This window comes from Mus musculus, chromosome 6, assembly GCF_000001635.26.
Source record: "Mus musculus strain C57BL/6J chromosome 6, GRCm38.p6 C57BL/6J".
Classification (NCBI taxonomy): Eukaryota; Metazoa; Chordata; class Mammalia; order Rodentia; family Muridae; genus Mus; species Mus musculus.
This window is the reverse complement of record NC_000072.6, coordinates 111497110-111521449: the sequence shown is the minus strand read 5'-3', so window position 1 is coordinate 111521449 and position 24340 is coordinate 111497110. Positions and strand designations below refer to the sequence as shown.

At 39.2% G+C, this 24340-nt stretch overlaps 1 protein-coding gene across 13 annotated transcripts in view; it reads right to left on the bottom strand.

The window, feature by feature from the left end:
* Grm7 (glutamate receptor, metabotropic 7) overlaps nt 1-24340 on the bottom strand; it is a 921882-nt gene that overhangs the window by 45781 nt on the left and 851761 nt on the right. The window contains exons 10-13 of one of the 13 annotated variants that reach the window (XR_003956140.1): nt 19849-19940; nt 13256-19303; nt 13025-13146; nt 9637-9820 (exon numbers count right to left, since the gene is read on the bottom strand). The exons of 1 other annotated variant lie outside the window; for it this stretch is intronic. Coding sequence is in view for 6 of the 12 variants with exons in the window: in XM_006505296.2 (XP_006505359.1) it covers nt 13070-13146 (77 nt within the window). In the remaining 6 variants the exon portion in view is untranslated. Of the gene's footprint in view, nt 1-9636; nt 9821-10461; nt 10521-13024; nt 19304-19848; nt 19941-20451; nt 21750-24340 lie in introns of those variants that run through there. 11 more of the 13 variants (XR_003956142.1, XR_003956141.1, XR_003956139.1 and 8 more) reach the window with 11 other exon arrangements.

Sequence of the window (24340 nt, the reverse complement as noted above, 5' to 3'; positions counted from 1 at the left end):
CCAGCTGTCCTTAGAATGCCACAAGACTACTCAGTGTCTTCTCTTGCTGACAATACATGGCAGATGTGTGGGATTTGATGTCTCAGAAATGCTTTTCATCAGTGCAAAAATGGCATTTCTTGGTGGCTGTCATCCTTGTACAATGGTTGATGTATAATGATTTATCATGTTTAATCAGAAATCGCAACTTGCCTCCAAATGAAAGGAACAAAGCAGACATTACAGGAAATTTATGACTAAATCTATTTACTATTTATGAACAATGTAAAAGCTTCCTATTTTCAAAGAGCAACTGTAAAGCTTGAAAAAAATCCTCTAGCTGCTTAAGATTCCAGTTCCTTAGCTTAAAGCTTAATGTAGAATCTTTCTGTTTGAAGATCTGCTTTTTAAATAGAGGAACTTTCTGTAGGTGTCTCACATTGCAGAGCACACTGTGGACATGATGCTCTCAGGAAGATTGCTTTTGTTTAGAGGCTAGTTCTTTCAACTCTCGTTTACAACAGTCCAGATGTCAACAAGGATTCAGGGAGGTTGTTTTCAAGATGTTTTGTTTCTGGAATTGAAGGATATTCATGAAATAGCAAGGGGTGTAAAGGTGTAGCTTTGTAAACAAACAAACCAAAATGTTATTTTCTTATCTGAACATCAGGGAAGGATGGAAAATATTCCCACATAGGCACACCTTCCCCAAAGCCATGAGTGTTTCTCTTTAATGACAATAGAAAAGGGGCACTAACAATGGGAAGTTGGCCATGTATCTATCTAACCATGTCCTGAAATCTTATCTGGTTTCAGATCATCTAGACTTAAAAGAATCCATTGACAGTGTATTTGCATCCCCTTGTTGGCAGAAGACATAGATAAAAGAAGAAGATGTTTATCCCAGAGCAATACCATGTCTCAGTCCACAACCTTGCATCTGGCCTTTGGTTGGCTAGCTGGACAGAGGCATACCTTATAACTTCTGAACTCAGCTAGTTTTCCTTAGACAATTAGGTTTCTATTTTAAAAGAAATCCATTTCTGGGGTGATCAAGTTGACTAGAACCTTAGAACTGTACCTGATTCTAAATGTTCAAGGTAGTTTATAAGGTGGCTTTTAAAAATCTTCCTCATCCATCCATTTGTCTGAAAAACTCAGGATGTCCTCGTTCTTAATAGTTGAGTAGTATTCCATTGTGTAAATGAACAACACTTTCTCTATCCATTCTTCTGTCGTGGCACATCTAAGTTGTTTCCAGCTTCTGGCTATCACAAATAAGGCCACTATGAACATAATGGAACACGTGCCCCTGTGGCATTGTTGGGGTATCTTTTGGGTATATTCCCAAGATATAGCTGGGCCTTCAGGTAGATCTATTTCCAATTTTCCGAGGAACCTCCAGATTGATTACCAGATTGGTTGTACCAGTTTGCAGTCCCACCGGCAATGGAGGAGTGTTATTCTTTCTCCACATCTTCTCCAACATGTGTTGTCACCTGAGGTTTTAATCTTAGCCATTCTGATTGGTGTAGGGTAGAGTCTTTGGGTCATTTGGATTTGCATTTCTCTAATCACTAAGGACTTTGAACATTTCTTTAGGTGCTTCTTAGCCATTCGAGATTCCTCAGTTGTGAATTCACAGTTTAGTTCTATACCCCATTTTTTGATTGGATTGTTTGTTTTTTTTTTTTTTGGTGATTAACTTTTTAAGTTCTTTATATATTTTGGATATTAGCCCTCTATCAGATGTGGGGTTAGTGAAGATAATTTCCCCATCTGTGGGTTGCCAACTTGTCTTATTGAGTATGTCCTTTGCCTTACATAAGCTTTCCAGTTTCATGAGATCCCATTTATCAATTTTTGATCTTAGAGCTTGAGCCATTGGAGTTCTGTTTAGGAAATTTCTGCCTGTGCCAATGAGTTCATGGCTATTTCCCACTTTTTCTTCTATTAGATTCAATGTATTTGGTTTTATGTTGAGGTCCTTGATCCCAATAAGCACCTGAAAGAGTCAGATGCAGATATTTGCATCCAACCAATAAACAGAAGCAGCTGGCTCCTATTAATGAATTAGGGGACACTGAAAGAAGCTGAGGAGAAGGGTGATCCTGTATGAGGACCAGCAGTCTCAATATGGACCCCCGACATCTCTCAAACACTGCACCACCAAACAGATAGCATGCACCAGCTGATATGAGGCCCCCAACACACATACAGTAGATGATTTCAGGGTCTGTGTTCATTCAGAGATGATGCACCTAACCCTCAAGGGACTGGAGGCCCCAGGGAGTTTAGAGGTCAGGTGGGGTTGGGTTGGGGTGGGAACATCCACTTGGAGACAGGGTGGGGTGGGAGGAGTTGTGGGATGTGGAGCAGACAGGGGAGGCAAGGAAATGGAATATGGAGTGTAGAAAATAAATTAAAAATAAAGTTAAATTAAAACAGTATCTTCCTAATGCTTCTAGTGACACCTTAAAGAAAGCACTGCTGAGTAAAGATAGGCGTTCAATGAAGAAACAGCTGGATTGTGAAGAACAGGTTGAGTTGAGTGATTTATTCAAACTACCACCTGGGGTACAGTATTTAGTATGATCAATTTTAATTGTAAACTTTTTATAGGTTAAAAATTCGGAACTCTATTTTATATTTATAAAAGCAATGTCTATTGAAGAACATTTAGAAGGCAAATGGAACTTTCCCCGTTTGATAAGAAAGCCATACTAAAAGCATATGCCCTTGCTTTGGTTGCTCTTGGTTTGGTTTGATTTTGTTTTTGTTTTTGTTTTCTGAGTACAGGCATGGCAGGCATGGACATTTTACTTGTTTCCAGCTCCAGAAAGTTTTTTTTTAAATGAAATCAAACTATGTTTGAAGTGTGTGACTTCTTCCTGGGGTCAGGGAAACAATTGAGTGGAACAGTTGCCATTTTATGTTTTATTTCCTTTTTGTTGTTTTTATTGAAGATTTATTTTATTTTTGTATTTGTGTGTGTGTGTGTGTGTGTGTGTGTGTGTGTGTGTGTGTGTGTGTTTGACATGTATGCTGGCTCTGTCAGGGCCTGAGGAAGATATTGGATTCCCTGGTGCTGAAATTACTGGCAGCTGTAAACTGCAGGATGTAGATGCTAGGGACTGAATTCAAGTTGTTTAAGCCATCTCTCCAGCCCCTGGGATTTTCCTTCCTAGGAAGTGTCATTTGCTACCCTCGGCTCCAGGAATAATAAAAGTTTAAGATTCCCTTATTTCCTAAGGTAGGAACTCAACTGTGTGTGTAGCTGCTCTCAGAAAACTCTGCTTGCTTCTGCAATTTATCATTTTCACTGCTTTTTATTTGTTAAACTCTGAGTGGCACCTTCTCCCTTCTGGACGAACTCATACAGCCTTTAGAATAGAATTGCAGTATATTCACAGTTGAGTTTTAGCACACTTTTCCTGGTTCTTTCTAGCCTTAATATATGTTACCCATATGGTTCCTAACTGGAAAGAAGGATTGAGAAATGACCAGAAAATATTTGCAACTTTCAGAGATGTGTGTGTGTGTGTGTGTGTGTGTGTGTGTGTGTGTGTGTGTGTGTGTTTAAATGGTCACAACTGCATGGTAAAGAAGCTACAGATATCCAGGGGAGACAGGCCAATAATACTGCTGAATATTCTACAATTCACAGGATAGTCCTTGGCAAAGTATGGCCCAACCTGAACTGGCAGTAGTACTGGGGTTGAGAAGGTTGAAACATGAGCATTCCTCAAGCCAGACTTTTAACTTTCACTGGAAGGCAATTTGTCGGTTAGAAGCCTGTGGGACGGCCCATAGTGTGGAACTTATCTCTAAAATCTCCTGCTTAACAGTGATGTGACTTTGGACTGTTAATGAGCATCTGTATCTTGAGTTTCTGACCTGCCTTCTGAGCCAAAGTTACCTCTTAAGGTTATACAAATAACTGGGTCAATTAGAACTAAGTGCTTGGCACAGAAGATGCTGGACAGGTTAACTGTTCCAGATGTATATCCCAGTTCCAAGAATGGATGCTATGACATCACTGAGGTAATCTCCCAGCCTGGAACACCCTCTTCTAGACTGCCTCTTTTTCTATATCATAATTAAATTATCATATCCATGGTCCCCTCCTTTTCCCCTCTCTTAACATGAATTAGTATATACCAGTGTCTGGTCAATAGTTTGCCCTTCTTCTTGAGATTGTAAAGTCCATAGAGACAGAATGTACTACCTCATCCTTATACCCAGAGTCCGGAACACTACCTGAATTATGACAGTTCATTTGGAGCCAACGTGACATGTGTCCATTGCTAAGAATAGTAGAGGACACATCTCTTCAGTGTGGCTCACAGTGATATGGTTTGCAAATATGAAGCCTATTTTTAAGTGAAGTCTATGTGGTTCCTTTATAAACCATGCTACAAGGGCAGAGTCTATCAAATAGTTTCTCTGAAAGAGAAGGCTAAGCAATAGGCTAGGCTAGTGTTTTTTCCTCCTGCCTCAGCACATGAGCATGTCTGGCCATAGCTTTCTTGTCTTGAGACAAGATAATTCATGGAATGTTACTTAAGACTAATAATTCACTTCTCTTTGTGTAGTCTTCTGTCTCCAGCCTCTATCCTGACTGTACCTGCCTCCATAGCCCTAGGTAAGTTGGCACAAATGGCTACCCACTGTCAGTGTCTGTCTGTGTGTAGAAGAAACAACTGTTTCCAGACTACACTCTGAAACTGAGTCCTCGATAATGAAGGATTTGTTGTTGCTATTCTCTCCTTGGTGTAGAATTAACTTGTCAGCTCAAAGATCTTGCAGTTCTTTAATGAGGATATGCTGGGGTATAATGAGGTGAGAATGAGTTTGAAACTCTGTGTGTCTCTAATTCCTGGCTTGTTCCTTAACCTCCATGAACTTAAATTGTACTTTTGTAAGTGCAGATAGTACCAGCTCCTCCAGCCTGATGCTCTTATGAAATGATGCTACATAAATAAGTAAATAAGAAAAAGGGCATGGAATGGAACATGAGGCCAAGTGCTTATAACGAAAATATGGTGGGCTTTGCTTTTCATCTTCTTCTCCCAGAATGATGTATATATGTGTGTGTGTATGTATGTATGTATGTGTATATATATATATATATATATATATATATATATATATATATATATATGTATGTATATAAAACATTTTTGTGTGGAGATGTGTGTTTGTATATGCACACATGTGCACACTTGTGAGTTGGTGTGTGTGTGTGTGTGTGTATGTATAGAAATATGGTTGTTTATGTAGCATGACACATACACGGAAGTCAGAGGACAGTGTGGGTTTTGGTTCTTGCCTTCTCCCCTGTTTGGTGGTAGGGTCTCTGTTGTTTTCTATGGTGAACACCTTCAAGCTCCCAAGGATTCTCCTATCTCCACCTCCCAGCTCTCTCTAGGAGATCTGGGATGATGTATACCCATGCTACACTTCATAGTTTTACGTTAAAATCTAAGAACTGCAAATTTTCTCAGCAAATGATTTTATGCACTGAGCCAACTCCCTAATCTTGTTTTGCTGATAAGATCTCTCTGTCTCTCCATCTCCCTCCCTCCCTCTCTCTCTCTCTCTCTCTCTCTCTCTCTCTCTCTCCCCCTCTGTGTGTGTGTGTGTGATTATTTTTCTGAATGTTCATAGAAACAAGTAACAAAACACCTGCCAGACAGCGATGCCCAAAGTTAACCATTCACAGGACAACTAACGTATCCCCATTGGCTTTGAAAAGTTCAAAACCTCCTCCAGCTAGTATCAGAATCCCCAAGATGACCAACAATGGGACAAGTAGGTGTGGAAACACCTCACACACTTGGGGAAAGTCTGTTCTCAACACTGAGTATCTAAGCTGATCGTGTTGATGATAAGCAGTGGAAATCATATTAAATTACATATGGCTACCAGTGTTGTGGTACAGCCCTCCTAGTACAGATCTAGAACTACAGAAAATCCTCAATTACAGAGCACTGTGAACAATTTAGATACAGAGTTGAGGAAAACTTCCCAGCTGAGAGAGAGCCATTCCCGACCAGCATATTTTACTGCTGTTAGTTTATAATATACCACTCATTATAATCCATATTACTAGAGGCTGTAGAAGAAATGTATCCATGCACTTTCAGAGAAAGTCCATTGAGGGTTTTTATAAAATGTCTAGAATCACAATATATTTCTCTATCTCTCTTGTAAAAGAATTTTTCACCCAATAGTTTTCTTTGTCTAATGCATGGATCCATGCTGTCTTACATGAGCTAATGGAATGTTTTATGCAAATATGTGCTCTATGTGCCTAATGAGCACTTGAGTATAACTAGTTGAAGTAAAGAATCCAATGCTTAATTTTATTTCATGCTAAATAATTTAAATTTCAACAGGCATGTATAGCTGATGGCTACTATGTAAACTGACTATTATAACTAAATTGATGATAGTCATACAAGAAGTATTTTATTTTACAAGCAAATGGACAGAACTAGAAAATACTCATCTTGAGTGAGGTAATCTAGACCCAGAAAGACAAATAGGTATATACTCACTTATAAGTGGATATTATCCATTAAATAAATGATAGCCAAGCTACAGTCTCAGAGAGGCTAGGTAAAGAGGAGGGCTGTGGGAAGGACACATGGATTTCCTGGAGAAGAAGAAATAGAGTAGATTTGTCAGGTGGTCTGGGAGTAGGTGGAAATGAGAGTGTGAGGGATCTTGTGTTGGGGGAGGTGGAATGGAGGGAGAGAATATGATAAGAGATGGATGTAATTAGTGTCATTTGGGGGATGGTGTGGAAAGCTAGTGCAGTGAAAATTCCTGGAATCTATGAGGACTATCCTAGGAGAACTTCTAGTAAAGGGGGATATAGAATCTGAATAGGTTATGTCTTATAGTCAGGTAAGGTTCCCCATGGCAGGATTGGGTTATATTCTACTGAATTATTGGCTGAGGGGGTCCCTTGAAGATAGCCTAACATCAGAGGCTGATGCTAGTACAAGGGCTGCTCTCTACAAACTGAAAGCCAGGCTCTACTGCCAAGGACAACCACACTGCTTATTGCAAATGGAGAAATTACAATTGTGCCTGGCTGGAGCCTTTATGACAATGCTCTAGTCTCTTTGGTACAGGAAAGTACTTTGTAGGCTTCTAAAAGAAAAACATGGACCCTTGACTTGCAATCTGTCCTGCCTACAAGATATGCTGGAGTGATATTGGTGCAGAATGTGTGGGAATGGCAAACCCATGTCTGATTTAATTTGAGGCCTACACAATGAGAGGAAGCCATGACCACCATTGCTTGCTTTTCTTTCTTTCTCTCTCTCTCTTTCTTTCTTTCTTTCTTTCTTTCTTTCTTTCTTTCTTTCTTCCTTCCTTCCTTCCTTCCTTCCTTCCTTCCTTCCTTCCTTCCTTTCTTTCTTTCTTTCTTTCTTTTTTTTTTTTTTTTTCGAGACAGGGTTTCTCTGTGTAGCCCTGGCTGTCCTGCTGTCCTGGAACTCACTTTGTAGACCAGGCTGGCCTCAAACTCAGAAATCTGCCTGCCTCTGCCTCCTGAGTGCTAGGATAAAAGGCGTGCACCACCACGCCCGGCTGACCACCATTGCTTTAATGGTCAAGAAGAATCAAACACAACTGACAAAAAAATCAAACAAACAAACAAACAAAAAACTCAATGAAATGATTTGGTGTGACTTTGCTATACTAATAATGTCTTGTTCAACAAACATCGAAGAGGCCTCCTCCACTAGCAGCTTGGAATGGATATAGAGATCCACTACCAGACATTATGCAGAGAGAAATCTAAGTTGGAGGTCTCCATTGTGTCCCTCTACTTAGAGCTTAGGGAGATGCTCAGAAGAATGGGCAGAAAGATTTTAGGAGTCAATGGGGATGGAGGACTTGGAGAACACAGACTACTGAATCAATCAAGCAGGGTGCATGTAGGCTCACAGAAAGTGAAACTGCAAAACTGGGCCCACATCAGTCTGCACCAGGTCTTTTGCATATCTGTTATGGCTAGTAGCTTGTTTTGGTTTTTGTTTGTGTGTTTGTTTTGTAGGACTCCTAACTGAGGGAATGGGTTGGTCTTTGACTCATTTGCCTGTTCCTGGGACTCCTTTCCTCGTTGTTGAATTGCCCTGTCCAGCCTTAGTTGAGGACATTTCCCTTGTCTCATGGTATTTTGTTTTGTCCTGTTTGGTTGTCTCTCAGGGAGAGTGGGTGGTAGTGGATCCTGCAGAGGAGGTAGATGAGGGAATTCTGGAAGGAACAGAGGGAGGGGAATAAACTGTGGTCAAGATATATTGTAGGGTAGAAGAATAGATTTTCAATCAAAAGAAAAGGATTTTATAGCAAATTATTTGACATGTTATTTTATACTGAGCTCAGCACTTAATGTGATGAACTCAGTTAATCTCAACAACACCTAGGTTTCCTAGTTAGATCCTGTCCACTTGGAAGATGAGGACACTCATATCACTATCTAGAGGAGGGGGGTTCAACCTTTTGACACAATGATATGTTTTTATCTACACATGTGTTGAGCTCCATTCCCAGCTATCTCAGGATGCATAGGACTCTGGATTCAGCAGCAATGAGGACTGACACTGAATAGTCAAACTGTTCTTCTCAGGATGAACGCTTATGCAGTAACAGGTCTGGTCACTGCAGATTGCCCTGATCATTTTCACTGCCTGCATGAGGCAGAGTGTAAAGACCCTGTAAAAAAATTAAAATATGGAATCTCTTTGAGGATGCTGGGTCTTTAGTGTATAGGGTTCTCTCTTGAGTCTCTTGAAATGATCTCTTGAAGACCTGCCAGTTCACTTTGTTTGCTGAAGTCACTCTGGCCCACTTAGGGGAGAAAAAAAAAAAAAAAGACACACTGATATAGCCTCTTGCTGGGTGTTGCCATGGAGACGAGGCCTTAAATAATGGTGCATTTCTTCCCTAGCCATAGAACAAAGCAAGCAGCTTCGTTTTTATTTTGTCTGAAGCAGCAGCAGTCTGAAGGGCCTGATGAGAGGGCCTTGGCACAGTTTCTCATGGTGCCAATGGGGATCTAGAGTGACTTCCAGGAGATATGGTAGGTGCCACTTGTATAACACCCCCAAACTGTTCCATACTGTATTCTTTTAATATCTTGGAAAGCCCTCAGGTGTAGATGTTAATGGTATCACATCACTGTTGAATGGCACGTGCTGGTTACAAGAATTCAGGGGTGACAAGTTTTCTTCTAAACTGGACAGAGATAAGAATCAACAAACCAGCTTTGCCAATCTCTTCAACGCTCAAGTGAGTAAAGATTAGAGGAAGAAATGATTAAAATTCGACTTTTGGGTGATTTCAGAAGATTTCTTTATGGCCAGTCTTCTACCCTAAATGGGGTTTGTATAATCGATCTTTGATATTTCCTTAAACAGCTGAGGTACAAGCAGGTATCGCTAATTTAATAGAAACATCAGTGCCATGGTCTCAGTTGGAATAAATTTGTGCCTAAAGTCAGAAAACATGGGCTGAATTGTGAAACGTAATGAAAACTGATTGTGTTTAGATGCAGTTCCCCAGATAGCTCATTCATGAGCTCACCGAAGCTTTGGCTTTGAGGAACCATTACTGCAGAATGAATCAATACTAAGCAGGTTGAAGACAGGTCATGTGGTTTATTGATATTTCCATCTGAAAATCTCACAGGTTTTTTTCCAGACAAAAATCAGATGCAAGAGGATTGTTTGACACAAACTTATTATGGGAGTGTTACAGAAAGAAGATGCAGACAAAACAGCCAATAGGGGAGTGAGCAAGTTGCAGTATCCTTCACTCGTTCCTAGAACAGAAACAGAAAATCAAGGTTAATTTGAGGAGACAGACTAAAACTAAGAGTGAACTTTTGCGGAGCTACTGGGGTGCCCATTCAGTCTGAAGTACTTCATCATTACTTAGCCCTTAATACTACCATATAAAATAATGTATTGTACCAATGAGCAGTACTACACTGAGGTCGTCTTTCTAAAGAGTCACATTGTCTCCCTGACATAAAGGGTAATGATGGACACACTGCTCTATTAGTTTAGTTTAGTTTGTTTTGTTTTCTTTTTGTCTTTCATTAGGGTAGGAATTCCTACTGCAGCTACTCTCCTTGATGACCTATTCCATAATGTACTGAGAACTAAGTACACTGCAAGAGACTGGCAGTCTTTGTGATGCATGTCAAGGGATAACAATAGATCTCTGTTATATGGATCTCACCCCCATTTGGGGGCATCCATGTTATTTATTCTTGAGTAAAGCTTTAAGATGACTTTGTCCTGTAATTCCTCTTATTCTTTTGGGATTTTTGAGAGCAAATTGCTAAATCACTCATGCCCAAGCTCATTTAAACTATTGGTTCTCTTTCATTCAAGAAATCCATTAATGTGCTGGGAAGAAAGGCTTTCTGGGAATACTTAAAATGCAGGCAGACACTTGCCTTGGCCATAGGCTTGACTGTGTGCCAGTGCAGATGGTCATTTGTAGCTGCATGTTACCTGAAGAGAAGCAACAGCTCAGGGCTATTCTATACTTTAGCAAACCACAGAAAATTAAAATATAAAAGAAATTTGCAAAAATGACAAAAAGTATTTAAAAAGGAAAAACAAAAAATAAAGAAAAGAGAAGAAAACAAAAGAAAAGAAAATGAAAGGGGGAATTGTATTCCTTGAAAGGCAGTAGTTGTTTGCAAGCTATCTCTAGGAAGGATACAGTTTTCAGCTACACTGATGACAATGACAATGATCCTAGAAGCCAGTGGTGCGTGTGCATGTGTGTGGGGCTTTGCTACTGTACAAAGCACATGGAGGAGGTAATGAATCTGTAGTAGGAATTACACTGCTGTATTCAAAGGAAGTCCTAGCGCCAGTCACCAATGCCGGTAAGATCCATTTCTGGGTTTAATCACCTTTGCTTGTGCTCCCATGGCAGATGTGACCATTTGAAGTGTAGGTGGAGTCTACTTTAACGGTACATATGTGAAGACTGGTCATTTCAACTTAAAGCAGGCCATAATCAGCTCCAATGGACCAGCAAACCTGGCCCTATGCTCCTGGATGGATGATGAGTTGCCATAGGTGAAATGCTCCTAGATCTAGAGGATTACCTTCTAAACAAAATTACTGTGCTTAACTATTTGGGTCACGAGAAGTACTAAAGATAGAGAAAAGGGAAGGAAGGGATGAGAGAGAAGGGGAAGAAGGAGTGGGGAACAAAGAAGGGAAGAATGAGGGAAGCAAAGACAAGAGCTAGTCTCATTCATCTGTGGTCTTGTTGTTGGATGATGGGTCTCGAGGTCCTGGAAAGGCAAGACCAACCACTCTACACTCAGCTAATAAGAACAAGATATGATAGATAGATGACACAGAAAGAAAAAAAATCTGTCCACTCTTTTCAGATGTAGAAAATTCACCAGAAAAGCCTCTGTCCTCAAGTCCCAAGGTTGATGTCTATGGTACCATTCAGTAACTGGTGTGTCTTGCACAGGACAGAGGTGGCCAATGAGTATTCACTGGGTATCACCCAATGCTCATCTTTAGGTTCTTGAATAGCAATAGTGACAGGAAGACCTGCCTAAGAGCCTGATTAGATTTTGTTGCAAACTCCAGCAGTAAGGATAAAGTGCCAGGATTATTCTCATAACCATAACCAACATTACAGCTCCTATTATTTAATCATGTTAGGACTTTGTAGGTGAACAGGAATGAGCCTGCTGCTCCTTATTGGATATAAGGTTGAAACATATTCAAAGTAGCAGTGAAAATTTCTGGTTTTGTTAACTAAGTTTGTTATATATTGGCATACAAGGAGACCAAGTGTGTTTTCACTAGCAAAGATGAAAGGGTTCCCGCTCTGCTCTCTTATTATTCTGTCACTCACGATGTGTACCAGAACTGTGATTCCTACTTAAAATGGCCTCTGGCTTGCAGCGGACCTGGAATTACCTGTTACAGTAAATCACATGCTGTGGTATATATATCAGGCAGTGTGAGTCTATGTATCCTGCAGCAGCTATGCATTGATAGCTTTTTTCTCTGTTGACGTCACCAAGACAGGAGACTCTAAGTGATCCACCGGAAGACCACAATGACCTATCTATCTTGAAAAAAAAAAGTCTACTATATGTAGAGACAAAGTTCGCTGACTTCACTGGTAATCTACATGTCATTCCTCCAAATCTGATAGTTTGTGGTAGATAGAATATAAAACCAGGGGACAGGGAGATGGCTCAGTTGATAAAGTGCTTGCTGAACATGAAGACCTAAATTCATTTCCTGAAATCCATGTGAAACCAATTGCTTTTAACCCAAGAGATGGAGGAGTGGAAACTATTGGATCCCTGGGAGTCGAACTATGACTAGCTGAAATGCTGAGCTCCAGGTTCCCGATGATAGTTTGTCTCAGAGAGTCAGGTAAAAACCAAGGGAGAAGAACACTCATTGGCTACCTCTGTCTTCCCTGTGCATGCACACATGTGTGTGCAAGCAAGTGCACACATCTGCATGTGCACACACACAGGCACATATACCCATAATTCAACAAAATATATAATCAAACCTAAACAAACTTAGAAATGAAAGAGATAAAAGCCGAGGGAAATAAAGGAAAAAAGAAACAAGAAGGAATTGAATAAAGATAGAGGGAAGAATAAAAAGGAAGGAAAAGGAATGGTGGGAGGGAAAGAAGGGTGAGGACGAAACCGAGCTCAGCGGTAGCTAAGGATGTCAGCAGCATGCCTTTACATAGGACCTGCCTTTGCAGAGGAGGACTCTCCTATAAAGAATCCCAAGCTGTCACCATGGTGTCCCTTTGATGAAGCTTGTTTCTGTGGGAACCTGGGAATTACATTAAATGGGACTAATCCATGGTCTCAGAGATGAACAAGGCAGGCCACATAAGTGATACTCCAACTGCTACCACAGAGGTTACATTCCAAGTTTAGTTTTATTTATTCTTGGCTGGAGAAAATGACAACACAGTCAAGGTGATGTCCAACACTTACCGATGTGAAGTAGTTGTTCACATTAAAATCATCTAAGGGTTTGGGTCAGCTAAGCAAGAACACCAGTGGGTGGGAAATTGCTCTAGCACCCTCCTTGTACAAGTTGAGACCTTGGAGATGCTCTGAGAAAGGACAGATAGAAAAAAAGGGATTCAAATCCAATCTTCAATTTGAAAAGGCAAAATAAATTATGTGAATATTCATGTAGATCATAAAGGAAATGATGATTACCTGTGATTCCAAGAGAAAGTTAACTTAACATGTGTCCAAGCTTCAGTTCAGAGAGAGAGAGAGAGAGAGGGAGAGAGAGAGAGAGAGAGAGAGAGAGAGAGAGAGAGAGAGAGAGAGAGAGAAAGAGAGAGAGAGAGAGAGAGAATCTGCAAAGGTGAGGTACATCTTTAGTAGTTAGAAACCAGAAAAGAATCATCAGTTGAATTTTGAGATGAGCCTTCCTCATAGCACTTGGATAGGAGAGAATTTTAAGAAATAAGCTGACCTTGGCTAAGAACACACATTTTTCTTTTTAAATTAAAATGACATTTGGTTCTAAAAGACAAAACTTGTCTTCAATGACTGTCTCTGGAAAAAAAAAAACCCACTCAGGTGATTAGAAAGCTACCAGTTATCCACCAAAGAAAACTCTAAAAACATTACATTTTAAACTTGATATATGTGTGTGAGCCTGAGTAAGTCTGAGTGTGCAGTATGCATGTGACAGTCCACAGTGACTAGAAATGGGTATTGGGCCCACTATGCCAGAAGATATATGTGGTTGTGAGTTACCATGTGGGTTCTAGGAAGTGAACCCATGTCCTCTGCCAGAGAAGTGATTGCTGTTAACCACTGAGCCATATTGCCATCTCAAACGCACCGCCAGTGGGAACTGCCAAGTTCATATGTGACTGGAATGATAAATGGTGTAGTAATTTTTAGTCACAGAGGAGAGAGATAGACACAAACTTTGTTGATTTTGTATGTTGGCTTAGTGCATCAAAAGAAAGGTTAACTTCATAAATGCAGACACAGTACTGATATCAATTTCAGGATTTTCACATTAAACCAGAACAAAAATTTGAAACCTGACCACAACATAAAAGTAGCCTCTTCATTCTATTGACCTTGAGGGCTTTCTCTCTCTCTCTCTCTCTCTCTCTCTCTCTCTCTCTCTCTCTCTCTCTCTCTCTCTCTCTCTCTCTTTCTGTCTTGAAGGGTACAATCCCACCTTCTGAGTTTACAGACTGAACATTTTCTCATTCATTCTTTTACCTGTCTACCCCTTAGCTGTATACTTAACAGGTTCTAGGTAAGGCTGAAAGCCTGGAATTCACCAGTTTACTATACAAAAGTACAGAGATAAAGGAAACTCCAGCCCTCACAAAGTCACTCAGGCTGCATCGTGGATGCCGTTCTCTAAGACCACATATCCATAACTGTGATAGAGCAGCACTGCAGAACTATTTCTAGTCTCTAAACATGCCCCACTATTTTTATCCTCCAAATTATTTGTGCAGAATCCTCCCTGTTTCAAGAGTGTGTGCCACATTGCATACAGGATGGAACATGGCGCTCTCCACCATTAGGTGGGCAACCAATATTCCTGCAATAAAAGCCCACATCATCTGGAATTGAAATTGCTTACCTTAGCATTCTCCATCATGTGTGAACTCCCTGAAGGCCTTGTCCATTTCTGTCTCTCATTCATGTCACCTCACGGCTGGCTCTGGCTAAAGCTTCTGAGGCATTCATTTGATTGTCCCCCCTTAACAGAAGTCCCCTGGGTTCATATATCTTGATGAGACAGAGCAGGGCAGTGGTTGAATGTACCCTGTGATGCAGTTTCCATGAAGTAATGGCATGCTGTGTATAACTCTTCTAGTAAGAGTACTGGCTATGTGTGCTTTCATCTCATTGTTTAAGTGGGATGTGAGCTGCAGAGCTAAGGGGGCAGGTATTAACTGGTTTCTGAGCATGTACTGTGAGATCGGTCCTGATGAGATTTATAGCTGCATTTATTTCTGAGGTGATTCTGTGTCAACAGTGGGGTAGCCTTGTATTCTTTGCTGTGTTATACTCAGAGAGTGTTCTAAAGTAGATTTCAAATTGAAGTGGTCTCCTGTTTAAACTAGGGTACCACATTGAATGTTAAAGAGAAAGAATCTCAATTGGATGTAAAGCTTTGTATGGCAAAGTTCTTAAAAGCTTCAAGTACTAAAGAACTCCCACATATTAATGATAAGGATCAAATTATTATTAAGATGTCCTTATTTGGCACATGTGTATATATGTGTCATACCCATGAATTTACAGGTGTGCAAGTAAGTGTGTGAGTGTGCATGTTTGGGCACCCACATGTGGAAGTCAGAGTTTTATAGCCATTGTCCTTCTTGATCAGTTTTGTTTGTTTGTTTCTTTACTGAGGCAGGGTCTTTGGCTGTACCCAGAGCTTGTTAGCCAGCTTGCTTTGAGGATCCCATATTTCCCCTCCCAACAGCTAAGACTGTAGGTGGGCTGTTATATCATCAGGAATTTGCTCAAGTACTAGTGATCCAAAGTTTATGCTTGGACAGCTAGTGATTTACCAACTGAGCCATCTTCCCAGGCCTTATTAACTTAAAAAATACAGTAGGGGATTGGGGTGGGGGTGGGTATGGGGGACCTTTGGGATAGCATTGAAAATGTAAATGAGGAAAATACCTAATAATAAAAAAAATGTTTGTAAAAAATACAGTTCCATAAATTGTGATCTTAATACTATTAAAACTTGAATACATGCTCTGAAGAACAAAACTGTGCATATATGTAAGTCAAGGTTATTATACCCATATATGTAAGGCAGGGATGAGCCTAATGCTTTGTAATCACACCAGCATCTTAGTATGATATTATGATACAGAAAAAACATATTTCCTGGCCTGGGTATAGTATAGGATCAGTCTCTTTTTCCTTCCTTCCTTCCTTCTTTAACTAGATTTTAAAATAACTGGTGTTAGACTGATAGCATTTTTCACAGTTATAACATTTATAAACACATAAATGAAAAGAGGAAGCCATGTTGAGTTTGCTGACATCAGGCTGGGCATCTGCCAGAGAGGACACTTTTAAAACAGAACCCTTATATAAAACACATTTTCTAGCCATGTTATTTTTCTTTCTGTCTGACTTTGTTTCCTTCCGTCTCTTAGAAGCAAAGGCCAGACAGACTTGCTTCATATGATCTGTCTTTGTTGGGAGAAAGTGGCTGAAGTGAGGTTTTAAAGGCAAATTAGCACAAAAGTCACACTTACACCTGTGGTTTCTCTTTACCATTTCATCTCCCTGAATACCACCACACAGAAATGAATTCAAACATGGAGTCCTGAGCCATTCCCCTGGTTGACCTCCAGATGTAGGTAGCTTTCATTGTTAAGGTGAACAGTTGGTGCGTAGTCTTTTAAAACCTTCGGCTTGGACCACTGTCAATTCCCAATTATTTTTTGAAGGAAATATATATATATTAACTGATCAGAAAAGAAAATCAAGTACAAATATTTCTAGTGTCTGTTGGACCATCAAAGAAAAACATGGGGGAAAAAAACAGTAATGAGCGAACAAATGTGCCCTGATTGTGGCATGGAAAAAAAGAAAGACCAGTCTACATTCCGAATCCTGTGATATGAGCTCTCTGCACACACTCTCAGAACCTCACTAATCAGAGTCTGGGAAGACAAATAAGCCAAGAACAAAGGTTGGTTTTGTTGCTAAGCATCTTTTCCTAGCAGAATTTGTTTCTAAATTTGTAATTTGTATTACATTTGTGTGTGTGTGTGTGTGTGTGTGTGTGTGTGTGTGTGTGTATAGGTCACAGGACCACCTCAGAGACTCTGTTCTCCTACCAGGTAGATCTCAGGGTGTAATGGAGGTCATCAGTCTTGGCCGCAAGCTCCCTTACCTGCTGAGCCAAAATGCATAGCCCTAGCAGTACTTTTTAACTGAAAGGTAAACCTCACAGTTTCCTATTTCTTCCTTTAAACCAAAAGACACCAACTGAGAATGGAGCTAAGAAGAATTTTTAGTAGATGGATATTTAATCTATCTTTTTTTTTTCCTGGGGATAATTCTTTCTCATTTATTTTCAGGAAGTCTCCTGTAAAAGAACTGTTAAATGAGGAGCTGCGCTGCAGTGTTTTGACAAGCACTTGTACTGCAGAGACTTGAAATCTCACTGGGGTACAGTTATATATTCACTATAGGGAAGAATGCCCTATTTAAAATCTAGGACAGTTCATGTGGATACGGGAAAAGGAAATAACTATGGAGACAATACATCTGAAATGAATGACTGAGATGTTATATCCATCTAAAATCAACAAGAAATGTAATTACTCTCTGAAATTAATTGTATCCTGTCTTTGAGTACTAAGTAGAATGTTTAAGGCCAAGATACTATTTGCATGCAGAATATCATTTAAAAAAATCACATTGTAGGAGTTAGGCAGTGATCTTACAGAAGTCCCATGATAGAGACACACAAAGAGAAAGTAGCTAAATATTGCTAAACAAAATGTTACTTTCCATGACAGGGTCTCACTTTCCTAGAGCTCTAAAGATAGGCCTTCCAGCTGTTGTGTTTAGATACAATCAGAAGGAAATCTTTTTTTTTCTTTTTTTATTAGATATTGTCTTTATATACATTTCAAATGCTATCCTGAATGTTCCCTATACACTCCCTCCGCCTTGCTCCCCTATCCACCCACTCCTGCTTCTTGGCCCTGGCGTTCCCCTGTACTGAAGCACATAAAGTTTGCAATACCAAGGGACCTCTCTTCTCAGTGATGGCCGACTAGGCCATCTTCTGCTACATATGCAGCTAGAGATATGAGCTCTGAGGTTACTGGTTAGTTCATATTGTTGTTCCACCTATAGGGTTGCAGACCCCTTCAGTTTCTTGGGTGCTTTATCTATCTTCTCCATTGGGGTCCCTGTGTTCCATCTTATAGATGCCTGTGAGCATCCACTTCTGTATTTGCCAGGCACTGGCTAGCCTCATACGAGACAGGTATAACAGGGTCCCTTCAGCAAAATCTTTCTAGCATATTCAATAGTGTCTGGGTTTAGTGGCTAATTATGGGATGGATCTCCAGGTGGGGTAGTCTCTGGATAGTCCATCCTTTTGTCTTAGCTCCAAACTTGGTCTCTGTAACTCCTTTCATGGATATTGTGTTCCCTATTCTAAGGAGGAATGAAGTATCCACCCATTGGTCTTCCCTCTTCTTGATTTTCTTGTGTTTTGCAAATTGTATCTTGGGTGTTCTATGTTTCTGGGCTAATATCCACTTATCAGTGAGTGCATATCTAATGACTTCTTTTGTGATTGGGTTACCTCACTAAGGATGATATCCTCCAGATACATCCACTTGTCCAAGAATTTCATAAATCCATTGTTTTTAATAGCTGAGTATTACTCCATTGTGTAAATGCACCACATTTTCTGTATCCATTCTTCTGTTGAGAGACATCTGGGTTCCTCCCAGCTTCTGGCTATTATAAATAAGGCTGCTATGAACATAGTGGAGCATGTGTTCTCATTACTAGTTGGAACTTCTTCTGGGTATATGCCACTACCTATTTTAAAACTTATTTTATATTTAACTGTGAGTGTGTGTGTGTATTTATGTACATGCAAGTTCTGATATTCATGGGGGCCGGAAGAGAGCATCAGATTCTTAGAGTAAAGTTGGCAGTAGTTGTAAGCCTTCCAATCAATCTAAATGCTGGAAATTGAACTCAAGTCTTGTATAAGAGCACTGCACATTCTTAGCTGTGGAGGCATTTCTCCTACCTTTTCACATCCCTCTCCATGAACTCTACTCTTTATTTTTCCTACCATGTAGAAGACCCTGAATCCATTTAACAAAACTGCTTGAAAGGAGAGTTGTTTTTTACTGTGATTCCATTTGCTTAGCTGATATTCAGAAATGATAAAGCTAGTAGCACCACTAAGAATAGTCTCTTCAAGCATGTGTTGACTAATGGGGTAACAAAGTAATATATGAGCATGAGTCATCAGTCAATTGATGCTTTGAGAAAGTTCATTCATAAGACCATTTGATATAGTTACATAATCCATTGTTTTCAATACCATGATATTGATTGGCAAACCCTCTGGCTAATTTTGGAACTTTATTTAGACCTTTGTTATCTTTCTTTGACCCCTTCTCTAGTTTCAGAGAGCACTAAAGTTGGTTTGATTTCTCAGACAACTATGACTGACAGATTATTAATCCCAGCCATAAAACTTTCCTACAGTTATTTGTTAAAAAAAAAGAATGAATGAATGAAAGGAGAAGAAAAGAAAAAGAAAAAGAAAGAAGGCAATTAGTCTCACAATGTTAGAACCAGTCACTCCTTTTTTTTTTGAACATTTATACAAATGTATACATTTAGTTTGATGTACAAAATAATGGTAACTGAAGTAGAGATTTGTACTTGACTTGTAAAGCATGCCCCCTGTTTCCCTGTCAGTGGTCCACACTGTCAGAATATAAAACCACACATTTTAACATAATTTTAATATCAATTATTTTAAGGTAGACTCTGATTCAGAATAAACAGCACACATCCTCTAAAGCGACTGGCCAGTGGCCACACCCATTACCATGTTGTCCAGCAAAGATACTAGGCAGGTAACTGCACCTGTCACTGAGCTCATCAAAAAGATCATTTTTCAAAACATTGTTTATGCACCTAGAATTTCCTATTGTCATGCATGGTGTTCAGGAAAACATTTCTATTCTTAGTGTAGACAATAAAAATACAAACAAATGAAAAGGAGATTGTTTTCTTACCTTTTGGAAAGCAGTCAAAAGCTATACTGTTGGTGGGATAGTGTACCAAGTTACGGACTTTTGTACACTCTTTCTTACTGGTGGTATACAGTCTATAGGAAAAGTAAATATATAGGAATATATAAAATAAATGTCCAGACAATATTCCTCTTTATTATTATCAGCTTTGGTTGCTGTTGTTGAAGAAGAGGCTGCAATAGAGACTCACAGACATCATGTCCACTATTTCAGTGGATACAATAGGCTGGTGTAGTCCAGTTCACCACAATTCAGGTACCTCTGAACATTGGACTTCTGGTGCCATGAGAGAAATGAAGGTAGCTGGGTATACTTGTGGAGCTGAGGGAAGCAGCCAACAAATAACTCATCTATCTTACTCTCTCTTTTCTGTGGCCATTCCTTTTACCTTAGCCTAGTTCATTCTTGCTGACCAGCTTTGCCTGGTTAGTCCAGAAGGATGAGTACAGAGAGCGCCATGTTGAGGATGTTAGAGATCCAAACAGATGAAGAAGCAAAACAAAACAAGGAACATTAACAAATCAGCATAGCACAGGAATGTGTTCCAGACTCTCTAGGCGTTATTTCTGGTGGACAATTTGTCACTGCCATCCATTTTCCAGCAGCCTACAGTTTCTTTTGTTAATCAAATACTTCCTTCTATTGACACTTTTATTTTATGCAATTTCTTTCTTTGAGACCAGCACATGATTTTTCTTGTGTTTCTTATAGTCAATGCCAAATAGTAATAAAAATTTGAAGAAAGAAAAGCAACATCAAAATACATTTAGCTTGAAATTATCGTATTTTATATTTTATATCTGAGCTACATATTGTTGTTATTCTAATATTGTCTTCCTCACAGTCTATATTCATGAGTGATATCCCATTTGTTGTATATCACATATCTAGCTTCGTACCTTCAGGCTTATTTATCAGCAATAAACTTTCATTTATCTACTGAGTGGGGTGAAGTCTTAGCTGTCCACATGCCTATCATGACTAGCTTCTATTGAACTTCCAGCATATACTCTGGAATCATGCAAGTATTTTCACTATTTCTCAGCCCAGGGGACATCAACTTAGAAAATGGATGTTATCTTAGAACCAGGGTACAACCTCTCATCATTACAAAATGTAATCATTGCCCAAGGGAACAGGGTAATTCACGTAGAACATGATGAGTGTGATTATTTCAGATGAGAAATACACAAGACTTTATTCACACATGGCAATTAAGTCATGCGGCCCACCTATTAATATCATCCTTTCACCCTCAAAAGGACCATAATAATAGTTATAGTCCACAGCTCTAGCATGACTTCCATTTCATTAGGCATCTTCCAGTTTTCCATGTATATACACACGTTCACATTTGGAAGTACAGGGAGAGAGGCCAGATTCAGGAGGAAGGTGGGAGGACCAGAATTTGAAGAAATTCTGAGGAACAGCATCTTGGCTATAGCTACAGTATACAAATGACTTTGGTCTTTCTGAATCCCTGTGACAGAAATTACTTAATGTATAAGTAAAAATCTTGGATCCTCATCCTAATGTATCCTGATCATGTTTTCAATCCAAACGTAGACACTGGCAAAAACTGACCTGAGAATTGGATATGGAATATATGCACTATGTAAAGATAACATTAACTTTTGACAAGGTCGACCCTTTATACCAACAAAAGGATGTTTTTATTTCAAGCAATCAGAATTTTAACTGAAGGAGCAACTTGAGAGGAAAATTTCAATCCTTAACCAGTAATGAAGTGAAGAGGGCAGTTTTAATGTCTGCACATTGTAAGCCAAGAAGCAAGCTCATTTTCATGTCGATGTGCACAGTGTGAAGGTAGATGAGTGGAAGCGGTCATGCACCAGATGGCAAGCTGCAGAGATGGAGCAGAGCTGTTCAAGATGAAAACACCACGGACTGAGAAAGATTCACACTAAGTGTTCCAAGCAAAGAGCGTTTCTGGTCTATTAGTTACTTTAAAGTACATTCTATGAACTGGCCTGTCTTCTCAGATATCTTCCACCACCTTAAAAAAATAATTTCCCCATTGGAGAGATGCATATTTTCAGTGTCTCCATTGCCAAAATTTATAGTGTGGAGATGATTTGAGCCATTCTTGGTTTTCATTATAACATCATATTATGACATTTCATAGCAACAGATCATTCTTGTGTGTTTTCATTAAATTAAATTTTCACTACTAATCTTAATGCATATATATATATATATATATATATATATATATATATACACCCATGCATATAAAAAATTATTATTTGTGACTTTCAGGCCACTGGTTCAAATGCAAATGCCGTCTATGATACCACATTTTCTACATTAGAAGTTTGTTTGGAGAACATTTCAAATGATATATTTTTATCTCAAATTATTTCATTCCTTTAAGCTGTGTTTGTTCCAGGTAAGTACCAATGCTAATATGTCAGAAGCCAGTCTCCACCATGACTGAGACTGGGCATACTACGATTATGCATTTGCCTTTAGTATGCCCAAATTTCCAGACCTGTGGTGTCCAGTGAAATCCTTCTAGCCATGGCTGGTTATTTACTTAAAACAAAGTCAAATAGAAACTAGATCTCTTCTCTCCTTTGGAGAGCTGTACTTTTGTACAGCTTTTTTTCGACTTGAGAGAAACCAGTGTTTGTGCTGACTGTAGTAGACAACAGAGATTCAAAACACACAGCTGCCTGCTGACAGTGCTGTCAGATGGCGTGAGAGGGATGGGTTCTCTCAATGCTCTGCCAAAGCTGGGTCATCAGAAACCCCAATGTTTGGAGGTATATGAATCTTCTCCTATGGATCCACCAAACTCTAGTCATCTTTTGTTGTGTTAAAAGGCAGTGGATATACAGTTGAAATTCTAGAAGAATTTCAAACATCTTTTAGATTGGTTGAGAGACAAAGACTGTATTTAATTGTATTAATCTCCTCAATTTTCTTTTTCTTTCCTTTTCTCTTTATTTTTCCTTGTAGTGTATGTTATGTTTTTTGTAGATACTAGAACAACCATACCATCAACAACTTTTAAAAAAGACAGATGTTCAGTGATTTATTACAATGATTCCATTTGATACTAGTTCATTTGAATTTTGGAGTTAGTATGACAAGGCCTCTACCTGGCAGCCTTCTCTAAATGTTGGGTTATTGCTGTCTGCTTACAATATAATAAGAAACCACATATTTCATAGGACAGCATGTTTCAGCAAAGGCAGCTCTCCTCAAAACATCACCACCACCATCACCACCACCATCATCACCACCTCCATCATCACCACCACCACCAACATCACATTATCATCATTACATTATCATCATCATTATTATTATTATCATTATCTTTAGCTATATTACCAAGTAACAGAGCCAAAAATGTAATTTATGCATTAGGGAAATGTTCTGCTAGACATATTTCAGGATATACAGTAGCAAAGTGAAACAAGCATGGCCTTAGGAATTAGACCTGGTTTAACTCAAACTTGGATGCTAAGTAGGTACATGACTCTCACTATGTCACAGGAATTCCCTGCAGTAAGGCTTCATCAGTAAATTGAGAATAAGAGCATCTTCTCTGTTGAGTTGCAGGATCTTCCATGTAAGCTTCTGTGTGATACTTATTTTAAAAGTAAGTGATGCAGTGTTAGTATTAATGCTAGTGTTTGCATTTTAGAAATTACTCAAAGACTCAACAAGGATTGATATAAACATTAAAAGTTAGCTACAGTAAAAAAGTTATTAAAAAGTTATTATTAAAAAGTTATTAATTATTGTTCTGAATTTTGAGTCCATATTTGTTCATCTAAAAAGTACAAATAGAGAGTTCTGCTTACTGTTTTAGACCAAACTCTTGTTAAAATTGTATTCTTCTGTATATATATATGGATTCAGATATATGATTTAAAAGTGTTATTGGAGTAAGAATGGATAGAGCTTCCAGAAAATTGGAATTTGACAAAAGTCTATTGTAAACATCTACTGAGATTGAGCTATACAGGGAAAGTTAACAGTATGAATGCAGTTTTAACTATAGGCATAAATATGGTCATGAAAATGTTACTTTTGGGGGGTTCACTTTCATCTACCTCTTGGCATCTAGTCTGCCTTTAGCTCCGCCATTACGTTTACCCAACCACTTCAAAAAGGACTTAGAAGAATTCTTTGCCTCTTCAGGAATAGGAGTCATTTGCATTTAGCAGATGTGCAATTTGCTAGATAAATATTTTATAACACATCTATGGTATAGGCAATATTACCTCTGAAGTATACCTAGAGATACTGAGCCTTAGAAAAAGCTCCATAGCCCTCAGAGTAGCATGGTGCTAAGTGGAGAGGCTTGGATTTGGAGTCAGATATGTCTCCACTCAAACCTACTTGTTCCATCCCTGTAATGGTCACAGCGCCTTCATGTGCTCTTCCAGCTCACGTTAACCAGTTGTTCTAGAGATGTGGCAGAGCTTCCAACTTTATT